Raw genomic sequence first — 14,482 nt, 5'->3', positions numbered from 1 at the left:
GCAACCTTACAAATAGACTTCTATGAAGTTTAGAGTTAGTGTGTGTGTGTGTGTGTGTGTGTGTGTGTGTGTGTGTGTGTGTGTGTAGTATCCCTTGGAATCAGTCTAATGGCAATGCTTGTAGTAAGCACACAGCTTCTTGCTTTTTCTATGTGTTCTGGCTCTAAGCTCTTCTGGTAACCAATGAGAACCAATATCAGTATTACACTTGGCACCATGATTGACCAAAAAAATTGTGTAGAATTAAGGATGATACCAATATAATGGAAGGAAACGGGTACCACCTATTTAAATCACTCATTTAAAATAAAATTTGAAAAACTAAAAAAAAAATAAAACAAGGCTTGACAATTTGCAAAAAAAATCTCTATCTCTGAGTGAACTTTAATGCTACCTCTAATGTTATAAATAGCATGCAATGCTTCTAATTGAGGGGCCTGACAAGAGTTTTCTGTCCCATTTGACTGAAAGTTAAATTTGTGTAAAGAAACAGTACAGGGGCTGGAGAAATGGCTCAGTGGTTAAGAGCACTGGCTGCTCTTGCAGAGGACTGAGGTTCAATTTCCAGTACCCACATGCCAGCTAACAACTGTCCATAACTTCAGTCCCAGAGGAATCTGAAGCTCTTCTGACCTCCGCGGGCACTGTATGACACGGATGCACTTACATACATGCAGGCAATATACTCATAAACATAAAAAATAATAAATAAAATATTTTTTTAAAGAAATGGTACAAATGTATTGCTTACCAGTTCTGGGTGAAAGGCTGATGCTGATTTGTGCAGCCACCTGAGTCTGTTGTTTCTGTTGTCACAAAGGTGCAGACTCAGGGATCCTTTTTCTGGGATGGGGGCTAAGCACCATTCTCCATGTTTGATAAGTCTTAACCAGGTATAATTAAACTGTTGAAGCTGCAGGGGAGATGGACATAGGAAAGGCCATTTCAGGTAGCAAGCACAGGCAGGGAACTTACCAAAGTTTTTTTTTATCAGCAAGAGGTAAGAGTAGGGGCATTCTGATCTTAAGATGTGTGTGCAAATCCTTCTGCTACAACTTTGAATTGATAGCATGGCTGTACTATGTCTGATGTCATATTTCTCATTGTTAAGTTGCAAGATCTATGTCAGTCAGCTACAGTAATGATTATTAAATGTCTGGCACACTGTAAGTCCTCAATAGATATTACCTGAAACAATATAACTTGTTAGTGCAATAAGTATATATTTATATGAATGATATTTCCAGTGTTTTGAATGTCAGACAACTCAGAAGATTGGAGTATTGTGATGTATAAATCATTATGAAACTAAGTTTCCTAGTCATCGGTAGTTTCAAGGTAGATCCAAGTCATGCCTTAAATTTCTTTAGTGGAAATTATTAAGTTCTCTTACTTACTATCTCTTTAAATAGTTGGACTCCAGTGGCTTTGTTCTAGTGCACAGAAGGTTATTGAAATCTGACTTTGCCACAATGATAGACTCTCCCACTCAACAGGAACACATTCTTGGCAAAGTACCATTTGGAAGAATTGAAAGTATCCAAAATAAATACCAGTTCAGGTAACAGAACCATGTTTTCAATCTTTACAAATAATTTCAACAGTTATTTGCAAAAAAAATTAGGCTGTTTAGACAATTTATTCTAAAGCTCTGGTCTTTGTGAAATTTGCTGTTCTTGGGGGCGAAGTAGGCAACTGATAAAACTTATTGAAAATTTGCTTAATAAATAATTTGTAACATAACCAACACTTCTTTACTAAATTTGGGCTGGAGAGATGGCTCAGGGGTTAAGAACACTGAATGTTCTTGCAGAAGACCCAGGTTCAAATCCCAGCACCCACATGGCAGCTAACAACTGTCTGTAACTCCAGTTCCAGTGGATCTGACAGCCTCTTCTGTCCTCCACAGGCATTGTACAACATGGGTACACTTACCTACATGCAGGCAACACACACATACACATAAAAAATAAAAATAATAAATAAAAATTTTTATAAAGTACTAAAGACTGAATTGAGGGCTTTTCACATGATAAGAAAGAGCTCTATCACTGAGCTACATTTATTTTTATTTTGAGACAGGTTTACTAAGTTGCCCAGGCTGGCCTTGCATGTGCTCTGCAACCCAGGCATGCCTTCAACTTGTGATCCTCTTGCTTCAGCCTCCCTCGTAGCTGGAATTACAAGCCTGTGTCACCTAGCCTGGGTTGGAGTTGACCTTTACTTTATAATATCAGATTACATTAAAGCAATGGTGATGAATATTGCCACTCAAAGTGTAGTTCCTGAACCAACATCATGTCACCCAGGAACTAGTTAGAAATGTTGAATCTCAGCCCTATCACTGACTTTCTGAGCCAGAATCTCCCCCAAGTCCCAACATAATTTGTGTGGGTATCAACATCTGAGAACCATGGATTACAGCAAACTAGAAGGAGGCCATGTGGCTACTAAGATAATGTGACATTACCTTATAAGGACTGGCTCTGCTGGTTTAGAAGTTAAAAATGAAAAAGACCTTTTAGGTACAGTAAGGGAGCAAAATTGATGAGTTCATCTGAGTGTTTTATTTTTTTCGGGTTGTTTTAGATGAATACAAGTCAGGGGCTTGGTATTAAATCTCACCAACTCTGCCCTGAACAAATTAAATTCATGTATATTTCTGCCCCTTTTATTATTCAAACAAACCACCAGATGCAAAAGCTAAAAATGAGCAACAGGGCAGAAAGGAAATGGAAGCTGGTGGACGGCTGTGGCTGCACTGGGCAGAAAGGAAATGGAAGCTGGTGGACGGCTGTGGCTGCACTGGGCAGAAAGGAAATGGAAGCTGGTGGACGGCTGTGGCTGCACTAGTCATTCTGCTTTTAAAGGGGTGCTAAGTGTCCTCCAATGATGAATTTTGAAGAAATGAATTATTTAATATAATTTAGATTAATTGTGCAGTTTTTATAATTAGTGACTATCATGAGTTAATCATTTGTTAATCAGCAAATGTTATTTCTTTTAGTTTATTCTTTATACTCATCATTCCATCACCTCCCTTTCCTAGTTAATTAATTTCCTTGACTTCAAGTTATAGTTCACAGAATTACAGTAGCAGACATGCCTTTCCTTCTAGAGGAAGTTTGGAATTAAGATGTAGATTAAGAATGAGCTTGAAGGTACAAGCAATCTCTTCAGTCAGGACAAAGAAGTAAGCAAGCCCAGACCATGGTTGAGAAATGATTTATGTACCAAAGTGTGAGCTGCGATTTTGGGGGCGCTGATTTATACTCACGAATTGGTGTTCCTGTGGGTCCTATTTGGCACCTAAAGCAGATAACTGTTTGCATGGAATGTAGCTCTGTTAGGGAACATATGTTGGAGGGGGAGGTGTGATCTCTCTAAGTTCACCTCCAACACTACAGGGGGGTCCTTGTTCTGTTTTCCTGGTACCACTCCTTCTCTTAAGCATTGTGCTCTGATTTGGTGGTTATTTCACAGAACGATTTTCCATCGACTTATGGAATTTCCATTATTCCCCTAAAATATAGGAGGAAGGGGGTCTGGGAAGAGAAATGGGATCAGAGAGTAAAATTGACCCGTTATGATTATTTAGAAATCTGTTTTCCATTTCATCTGTATATTATGTATATTTTACACATTTTTCTAAAATGTTCATTTATCATCATTGCATGTAAATGTATCCATAGTGTGTGTCTGTGTGTGTGTGTGTGTGTGTGTGTGTGTGTGTACATGTCACAGCTTGTGTGTGAGAGAGGAAAGCTTTGCAAAGTTCTCTCCATCTACCTTTATGTGGGTTACAGAGATTAAACACATCTTGCCAGGCTTGGGCAGCAAGTGTCCTTACTTGCTGAACTATCTCACCAGTGTTTTCCCAAATATTTTTGTCTTTGCAACCAATATTATAGAGCACAGAGCATTTGGTAGTCCTTACCTGCTTCTACATGTACCGATTCATTCCATACCAGCTTCAGAAATAAGCACCATTTTCATTACTGTACTCAAAGGTTTAAGATTTTGTGTAAGTTAACCAAGTTTTGCAAGTAGAGGAGCCAGGACTAGATTCACCAGGGATTCATCACGGATCCATGGCTGGACTTCAGTCCTCCGCTCCTCTTTGTTCCTACGTTGAATCGGACTTTCTTACACCAATCTGATGAGCACATTGAAGTTTAGAGATTATCTGTGGATTTCTACTGGGTGAAAGTCAAGTCTCAAATGAGCAGTGTGCATGTCTGGCGCTGCTCCTATCAACTACTATGAGACAGAGGGTCCAAGCTGTCCAGCCTACCTTGCTGCTCCCATCACAGTCATCCAGGATGGCTGTGGTATTTTCAATGGAAATGCATTTCCCCAAGGCCACATTAATAAGCTAGAAAGCAGAATACAAAATGAGAATTAAGAACATATTTTAATGTATAACAAAGCATTCAGACACATTTCGAAAATACAGAATATATAATCATAATAAGGTTAAAAGATAGTTGATAGCTTAGCATTACTTAGCACTAAATGATTTTACTGGTTGCTAGCTCTAGCAGAGACATAATGTAATTTTGCTAAAGCACAGCTTCAATCTGTCAATTTATGCCTGCAATTCAGCTAGGGCTTCAACAAACAGAAGCTTTTAACTAACCCTTTCCTGGAATGCTGAATGATAAATGAGCAAAAGGTGGTATAGAAGGTAGGTTTTTAAATGTTGCTTGGTTTTTTGTTTTTGTTTTTAGCTTATCCTGGTACATATTTTAAAAGTCAGTGCACATACCTACAATTTCATTAAGCTAAGAGTTATAGGCTGTGTTCTTTGGCTGACCCTTCCAAGCTCTCTGATTGCTTAGGCATTGAATCATGGATAAATTGAGTCTTTCAGAGAAGAGCAGATTCCAGCTGATTCCCTGTCAGAATCTTCCTAATGCTTCAGTCAAACTACGACTCATTACAGGAAAGTCACGAAAGCTAAAATAGAGCCAAGCCTAAAGGCACTTTCTGGCAGACTCTCAGGTTTTTAATGGATTTACAGGGTCAAATATGGAGGAAGCTTTCTATCAATCACCACTGAATGCAGAAAATGTGGATTTTCTTGCTCTCTTTGACATCCTGTGCAGGATTAACAAGATGGTAGGTTAATAATGCTATTTATGCTTTTCAAATTTTCTAGAGGAGCCATGTAGAGCAGAATCACACAGAGCTCCATCTCTGGGATGCTGCAACTATACAGGCCGTGTAGAACACAGGAGTGACAGATTTTATAGTAAGCTGTCCAATGGATTGGTCCCTACTTTTAAATGTATAGCATAACTGGCAAGATATGTAGGGAGCAGCTTCCGGGATAAGAAACTGCTGGGAAGAAAATGAGAGTGATTATTGGAATCTCGGTAAGCGAGGGGAACATCGCCTCAGAAAGATGTGAGAAAAACCTGATCATGCGTAAGTCAGGGAGTTGGAACTAAAGTCTTCCACATAAAGATAAAATCTAAATTGAGCCTCTGTGGAACAGTGTACCAGGAAAAATAGTTTGCCCATTATCAAAGAAAAATAACAAGGAAGATAGATCTTCTCTGGAATCTCAAGTCTTACCCTGACTGACCTTCATTCACATTTAAAATAAAAATTTACAGTTCTTGTCTGGGCTAGAAACCCTCAAGACCTTCGAGGAATGCAAACATCAGCAGTTTTACGTCGGTGGTAACATCTAAGGTATCTGACACAGAGGAACACAAAGCAGTTCTAGAGGGAAGGATCCCCAGAAAAAAAAAAAAAAAACTTCAAAAATGGTCCATATACAGCTTAAAATGACAAATACAGGAATACAGGAGCATCCAACCATTAGCAAATTTGAGCAGTCACAACACACAGCAAGCTCCAAATGAATAGCAACATGTGAAGGAACTCTGGAGTTCAAAGAAGGAAACTGATGCCCTGATTGTTCTCTGGATCCTAGCAGAGAAATTATGAGCCCCATGAACTTGTGGATCCTGTAGAAAATATTTCACCTTCAGACGAGTTGGAAAACACAGCGAGCAGGATGCTCCACGTCAGAACTTCTCATACTGCTCTGAGTGTCAGTGCGCAGCTTGCTGCTCAGAATTCAGTGTTTCCCACATCTGCTTGCCCATGGTTTCTTTGTTTTTATTTCAAACAGTCCCTTCTTCCAGGCACTGGAAAGTGCTGGAAAGAAAGAGAAAACTGCCCCCTTCTGTCCTTTGTGTCCTCTTCACTCAGGTGGGGATTTCCTTCTCATCAGAAAATTTGGGAAACTATTAGCTTTTTATAGAAATGGTCTGTGGCATCCTAGGGCTTGCTCTTCCTCATTTCATGATGAAAGGTTTACTTTTTTCATTTTTAAAGAATTGCAAACTATTTCAATCTTTAAAAAATTTAAGGTTTCCGTCTATGTGAAGATAAGTCAAAGGTCCTGCTCAACCATGGCTAACTTCGCTTGGAAGCATGGAAGAAATGTTCCTCTGTGTTGACCCTCCTCTTTGTAGACTGGACACTGGTTCAGGTCTATCTGGTGGAGTCTCCATGCCCTCCTTGCTCAAGAGGACAGGTGACTCACCACAGTTACAGGACATTTTGAGAGATGCTCATAGTTCTCTGGAACTTAGTCGACCTAGGAGGGCAAGGAGCAAAAACTGTCCTTTATGTCCCCCTGACGAAATTAGTATAGGCCTCAGGAACTGGTAAAAGAAAGGAGCCAAGGGCTCCTCCCAAGACCATGTGACCCCTGTGGAACAGATCCTCAAACAACCTTAAGAGTAAAAATAATTGTTTTATCTGGGCCAACAGGAGGGTCTTACACACCCAAAAGGAAAGTATAACCAAAGATTAATGGGGTCAATATAATTTTTAAGAGTCCATATGTATAGCTAAAGGCTACAGAACAAGAAACAATTCCAGACAGGTGATACCTTCGAGTTATTGGCCAAGGTGGCGCAAGAGACTCCTAGACAGTAACCCTGCATAGAACTGGGAAAATGAACAGCAGATCCCAATCTTATCTAAAGGAATATTGACAACTGATTGCTGCTAGATGAGGAACAACCGATCTTCCTAAAACAAAGATCTCTAGATAGGCTGACTAGATTCAGCAGATGGACAAGCACTGGAGAATGGCTGGGGGTGTCGACAACACAGAGGACAGTAATAGGGATGACAGAGTATATAGGCTCCAGTATGTGGGAGGGGGGAGGCTATGGGAGGTGCCATTTGGGAAGTGGGTATATAGATGAATAAGATTGTGTGGGATGTTCTGTATGAGATACACACAGAAAAATCAACAAATTAAGAAAAAAGATATATTTGAGGAGGAAGCATAAAAATTACTTCATGTTAAAGAGAGGTGATAAACATTACCAGTGAAATCTACCTGATGACTTTATATTCATACTCAGATACTAAGGATCTGAGTGTAACTGACTGTGACTAGTAATCATCAACTACATAGAGATTAAAGACACATGTGCAAACATCTAAGCGTTAGTAGCATTAAAAATGTAGGAAACAGCATATTTTAAAATGAAATGAAGATCTTCTTTAAGGGTAAAAACTCATTCAATTTTATATCTTACAGGGTTTATACTGAGTTCAATATTGTATAACTATTAATTCAACTGTGAACCTAAAAATTTACAGCCACTTTTGAAAGAGATGTATCCTTGCTCTGGAGTGTGTTACTGAATATATTAAAGCTGTAACGAAATGCTTCTTCTAATCACGTGGTTAGTAAATTTAAAAAATTTTTAAAATAATTCTTTAAAGCATAAAAATTAGCTCCTTAATAATTAGTAGATGTGAAAACCATTACCATTGAGGTCTACCTGATGACTTTATATCCGTGCTCAGATGCCAAGGAGCTCAGAAAGTAACTGTTACTAGTAATAATCAGATATATAGAGACTAGAAACCCATGTGTTAAAACCCTTAGTGTTAATTGCATTAAAAATGAAGTTTTCTGTATGAAACTGTGTATTTTAATAATGAAATGGAGATCTTTTTTAAGTCTTTTTTATGTCTTATAGGGTTTATACTGAGTACAATATTGTATAACTGTGTTAATTCAACTGTAAACCTAAAATTTTACAGCCAATTTTGAAAGAGATGGCTCTGGAAATTGTTATTGAAAATGTCAATGCTGTTGTAATGAAATGTTTCTTCTAAGTATGTGGTTATTAAATAAATAATTTTTAAAAATTTAAATGTTGAATTGACATACATGTTCTAATATTGAAAGTGGGAATTTTCCACATTTCATTACGTAATTGTTAAATCTTAGGCTTAGGTGGGGCTGGAAAGATGGCTTAGCATTTAAGGGCATTGGCTAACAACCATCCATAATTCCAGTTCCAGGGTATTCAACACCCTCTTCTGACCTCCCTGGGCATTGCCTGACCGATACAGGTATACTTATATACATGTAAGCGATATACTCATACACATAAAAATAAAAATGATAAATAAAATATTTTTTAAAACCTTAGCCTTAAACTGTTTTCTAACAATGAAATGACACATTACTGGTGAGGTTCTTTTTATTGATTTCAACATTATTGGTTCGATGAGAACTTATTTACAACTAAAAAAATTACTTTCATTGGACTTAAATTCCTAGATATGCAGATTGAAAGATAGAAAACATGAAACAAGTAAAAAATAAAGATAGATTTTAGTTTCTTGCAACTTTTCAATATTATGTATTAACTGAAAAAGAAGGCAAAAACACTGCCTACTGTCAGAAGGGAGCAAGTGACATCTTGATTAATGTTCGCCTATGAGAGGCAACGAAAATAGGAAGAAAGGATCTGTTAAACTTGCTTTAAAATATACGTGAGGCATTTTGATGTCTTATGGCTCAGGTATCAGTCAGAAAGCGGCTTTTTTGCTAGGAGAGCTCTTCAGAAGACTTAATAGCAATTTCTGTGGATCCAAAAGATAGTTTTCTGGCGCCCTCTGGTGGCTAAAGTTCAGTAATGTTGATGAGATTCTCAGTTTACTGAGTCTTTCCTGTTGTTTAGAGGTTGGAATTTAAACACGCAAAGAATTAAATGATAATAGATGATTAGATAGATGAGATAGATAGATATGTGATAGATAGATAGATAATAGATAGATAGATAGATGATAGATGATAGATATAGATAGATGATAGACAGATAGATGATAGATTCGATGCATATTAAGGCGAGGTATTCCTCCTAATTGTTTATCTAAGGTTGGTAGCAGGTTGAACTACTCTAAGTAGCTGCTATTTTATTGTGACCTATAAAACTGGAAATTCACAAGACATTGTTGCATACAAGCAGGTCACATATATGTATTTAATGGTTAAATTTTGTAAAATAAGACAAATTTTCAACTCCTTTTCTCTTTTTCACACCCTTACTGGATTTACCTAATAAGAACCACAGCAGTGGTTTTCCTAAGTCTTTGTTACCAGATTTGGCAGACTGGAAGAAGGGTTGATTCTAGCTCTAGGAAGAAATAGAAATTCTTGGCCTGAAAAAAACAGACATGCTGATGGTCAAATGAGAGAACTTCTTGAATGCAAGGGAACAGAGGCTATAAAAAACATCAAAAGAACACGGGAAATATTTATAAATAAATATTAAAATTGAAATAAAACGAGACTAAACAGATGTGAGTGAGCGTAGGCTCTAGTGGAGGATTGGTTGGTCACACACCACCGTCCGGCCTTATTTTTCCCTTCACATGAAGTTACAGTCTTGGAATCAGAATGGACTTAGGAAACCTTTGCCCCAGGGTTTCCACTTCCCTTTAGAAATCTCTTCTTATGCCTTGATTGTGTCTATTATTTTGACCTCTCTCTAAAAAATAATACAACTTTTTAAAAACTCAGCTAAAGCTCATAATCCCATCGGTTAACCCTGATGAAGGAAGGAAACAAAGGAAGAAAATTACATACAAGGATCGTGTGATCCAAGTCTCTGTTCTTTCTTAGTCCATGCTTCTCCGCTCATACCCTAACAATCTCTCCATCTCTAGACTGCTTCCAGCCAGTTTTAGAATTTCATAGGAGTGCGTGCTCTACTTCACACTTCTCAGAACTTGGCTGATGTATTGCTTCGGACCTGGTTTCAAAGTCCCTTCTTCTGAGAGGATTCTTGACACCATTCTTTACAAGGAGTTTTCATTGGTGGCCTTGTCCTTTAATGAGACCCACTGTATTTTGCATTCACATATCATTTACTTACTAGTTTATTCTCTTTCTTCCCTATTCAATGTTAAATGTTAGAGGAGGAGACTGAGCCTATTTTATTAATCATCCTGAAATTCGTTCTGAGGTACTGACCCATCTCCCTATGTACAGTATGGGTACATGATGTTGAGTGAATATTTAACTGTATTTAACTATATTTAATTCTCACCTATACTTTGTATTAGTGGCATTCATACCTGTTGCTTAAAATATAATACTTCATCCTTTTCTAAACACTATTGAAGGCATTTTTGTGTTGTTTTTACAAAAGAAGATTTTAAATGGCCACATTAACTTACCACACCACTAGCTCTCACAATGGGAGCCTTCAAGTCAGGAAAGACATTTTCCAAGTACCACTTGAAACTTTTGCAGTTCAGTTTCTTCCGAAGTTCCCTTTGCTGGGTGAGGTTGCCCACATCCAGCCCTTGGTCTATGAGATGATCACCATGGCCATAGAAGAGCTCCTTGTACTCATCCAGCCAGACCTCAGCCACCCGCATCAGATTCCGCTCCACTGTCTTCATGCGGTCTTTAGGGAAGGAATACGGATTGTCGTTTCTGAATATGTGGCCCACTCTGGAGCATGGGATGATTTCGATTTCACCACCACACATCCATACCTGGGAGGAGTTAGTGACAGGCACCAATTATCAAATGATGGATCACAAATCATAGGCAATTAAGGATGATAAAAAGCCACCCGGAGACACACCCCCTTATTAAAGTAGTTCTTCCAAATTAAAAAAAAAAAAAACACTTTTGCAATAGAAAAGAAAGCTAAATAGGTTTATTTTGTTTTGTACGTTGCTATGGTGGACCACTCGACTATTATTGAAGTAGAATATTTTCCCTTCCTAGCCATCAATGTAAACCCTTTAAAAAAATCTCTTGTCTAAGCAACTCTTCACAGAACAGCAGTGTATAAAATATGTAACATGCTTCTGTTTGGGTTGAAACAAGGTTTATGGATATCCATTTGCTCACCTTCCCCTTCCAGAGGAGACCTGACTGCTTGTGTGCAACTCAAAACTATTCTTGATTGGGACCTCTAAATTTATACCCATTTGAACACAAACCACCTTGCCCCATAGGAAAGCAGTTGTTGTTTATTCTACTATAGCTAAGGTTTTCTTGGGTGTGAATTAGGGATGATATAAGTCATTGTATGGTGTCCAAAGATGCTGCACTATCAGATATATCTGGCTTGTTGGTGGCCTGAATTAGAGGTAGTCTCTGAACTTCTGTCATTTGTACTCATCAAGACCATCCATTGCAGGAAATTCTGTTGCTTCTGATATATTAGAGATATATTTCAGGAGAGTTATTGCACAAGTATAAATCCCAGAATGATTTTGACACAAGTGTAAATCCCACAGCATTTATGCATAAATAAGAAAGCAATTTTCCCCATAATTTGACACAGAAACACAGTTTTAAAACATTAATTCTTGTTTAATTAAATATTAACTATTAATTTATTTAAATAAGTATTATTTAATTAAATATTAACTATTATATGGTTGATTCTCCAAATTTACAATTCATGGACCCTATTTTTCTTCTTACTGGCAGATATCTGACTTAGTAAACAAAACCTCTTGAGAATGATAAACTCATTTGTGTGTATGTGTGTGTGTAAGTGTTCATTTGTGCCCACACACATATTTGGTAGTGCTTGTATGCAAGTGTGTACATGTACATGGAGGCCAGACATCAATAGCAGGTGTCTTCTTCATTTGCGCTCCACCTTTATGAGACAGGGACTCTCACTGAACCTGGAACTCACTGATTCAGCAAGAGTAGCTGGGATCAGCTGGTCTTCATGCTTGTGGGCCAAGCACTTAGCAATTGAACCATCTCCCTAACCCTTAGAATGATAAACTCTTAATCATAAATTTAAAATAAAAAAAAACACTTTTAACAGGTACCTTGAATGACAGCTCCATATTTTCTCCACCCCAAACATTAAGACCAGGGTCATAAGTTCCAAGTTCAAAAAAGTAACTTTTATCAATAGAAAATAATCCACCTGCCATGACTGGGCACCTACAAAAAGAGAACATCTTTTTAAACATGAATCTCATGGGGACTCAACTTATACAGTGGGTCCTCTGTGTATCTGTGCTGGAGTTTAGAGGGATTTCTGAATAGCTACCAGGTGCAGAAGGTCTTTATGGAGCCAGAAGTTGGCGTAAGTGAAGAGTGTCCCGGTTCATGGTGGCAGAGTTTGATTAGGGCTAACAAAAATGTGGCCTGGACCTAGGATTCATGCATAGCCATTACATTTTGATGCAGACTCTTGAGGGCTAGTAGTAGCAAAACTTATTTAAGATCAAGGTAGTACCAGACACTAGCACATAAGTACTGACTATGCAGCAACTAAAACTACAGAAAAGCCTCATCAGTGTGCAGCATTTGTAAGAAATTGCTATGCAAAGAAGGTTAGAAATGCTCTCAAGGACAGCAGACTGCTGTGTGACACATTTCAGGTTCATGCTTAGACAGTCTATCTTGGCTCTTGCTCTGCTGTCCCAATGTAAACCTCTCAACCCTAGGCAAACTTGACCACAGCTTGTTATGTAGCGAGCACCATTAAATACACTTCATGATCTATAATCTGATTTAATTCTCAAGTCAATCTAAGTAGCTGGTAGCTGCTTCTTTTTTAAAAGAATTCACATAATTTTTTCTTATTTGTGTGTTTGTGTGTCTCTGTGTGTGCACCCGCACCCACAGAGGCCAGAAGAGGGTGTTGGATCCCCTGGAGCTGGAGTTATAGGCAGTCGTGTACCACCCAACATGGGTGTTGGGACCAAACTCTCTTCCAGAAAGTAGTAATGGCTCCTAACCACTGAGCTGTCTCTCCAGTCCCTGCATGGTAGCTGCTTCTGTCAGTCTTCAAGTAACAATGAGATGCTCATTGAGAGTCTCAACGTAAGTGTTTCAGACTCACACACTAGGAAGTAGTAGATGTGTTTCAAAGAGAATCTGAATCCAAAGCCCTCACTATTACTGTCTGTGGAGGTTGCAATTTGCAGTTTAGTCAGCAGTTTGATAAGGAGGTGCTCACTTCAAGTGGTGCTGGCCACGGAGGCAGCTCTGAGTGGTTTCTGTGGAGAGGTGCTTTCTTTTTGAGGTATATAGCAATGTCAATGCCAGTGTCAGTAGGGAATTCCTACTTCCCTCCTCTCTCCCCTCCTCACCATGTATGTCCATATTCTGTCTGTATCCAGCTTCCCCAATCAGAAAATCCAGAGTGCATTCTCTTCTTAATAGCACAGTGAATATAATTTGAACTCAGTCACTACCCTGACCCATCAAATGGGATTCTAAAATAATAAAAATAAAACATAGAGGAGTTGGGAACATGGTTCAATTGGTAGAGCACTTATCTAGCGTACATGAAGCGCCCGGTTCAATCCGCAACAGCACATAAACTAGTCAGGGAGCGCACACCTGTAATCCCATGTCAGTACTCAGGAGATAGAGGCAGGAGAATCAGAAGTTCAAGATCATCCTTGGTTACATAGTGAGTTCAAGGTCAAGGCCAGTAGCCTGGGCTATAGGAGACCCTGTCTGAAGAAGGAGAAAGAGGAGGAGGAGGGAAGGGAGGGGCACCCAGCAAGGAGGAGGCACGGTTTATCAAAGGGCAAATTCAAGGAAAGCATGCTACAGTTTACACTCAGCTTGGTTTTTCTCCTGGGACTTTTGAGCTTGTTTTCACTCAGATTGTATTGAAAGATGTTCCAACGCTTTTGCTGCTGTGCTTCAGCTGGCTGCTGTCCATGCTGCAGGTCTAGCAGTCATATGTCTTACTTCAGGCGAAGGAATAGGAGGCCCCCATTTTTGGTTTCAGGCTCAAGTTATGTTCTTCAACCCAGATTCTTCTGTAATGAAGTCCATGTTTTAATTTATATTCCTCTTGTATGCCTATTTCTTAATTCACAAAATTTGGCACTTGTCCCTCAAGGGGACAACTGAGAGAAAGCCTGACCAATAACTACTATGATATTGCTATGATTATTATTTACTTTTAATATTTGCCCTTGATAACAACTACCATTAAGTGTGTCTATGCAGCACCTTCAACTGGGCTGTCTTCTGGGTTGTAAATGCCAGGGAATGGGAGTAGTGTCCTGAATTTCCTGGGTTCAGGGCTAACTAGAATGCATTTTAATTGAGTTTTAGTAACAAGAAACTAATTTCTTGGAAAGTTTTATTTGTGTTGATAAGCTATTGGATATAGCTGTGAGCGTGTGT

At 38.6% G+C, this 14,482-nt stretch overlaps 1 protein-coding gene across 1 annotated transcript in view; it reads right to left on the bottom strand.

Moving 5' to 3' along the window:
* Positions 1 to 14,482, bottom strand: part of Galnt5 (polypeptide N-acetylgalactosaminyltransferase 5) — a 47,612-nt gene that overhangs the window by 4,037 nt on the left and 29,093 nt on the right. The window contains exons 6-9 of the mRNA XM_008841749.2: positions 12,151 to 12,268; positions 10,519 to 10,842; positions 4,295 to 4,375; positions 752 to 913 (exon numbers count right to left, since the gene is read on the bottom strand). Of these exons, the coding sequence (XP_008839971.1) occupies positions 752 to 913; positions 4,295 to 4,375; positions 10,519 to 10,842; positions 12,151 to 12,268 (685 nt within the window). The remainder of the gene's footprint in view (positions 1 to 751; positions 914 to 4,294; positions 4,376 to 10,518; positions 10,843 to 12,150; positions 12,269 to 14,482) is intronic.

Source organism: Nannospalax galili, unplaced genomic scaffold, assembly GCF_000622305.1.
Source record: "Nannospalax galili isolate Female #2095 unplaced genomic scaffold, S.galili_v1.0 scaffold1181, whole genome shotgun sequence".
Classification (NCBI taxonomy): Eukaryota; Metazoa; Chordata; class Mammalia; order Rodentia; family Spalacidae; genus Nannospalax; species Nannospalax galili.
Note: the sequence above shows the minus strand (reverse complement) of the source record. Positions and strands in the feature narration are given on the sequence as shown.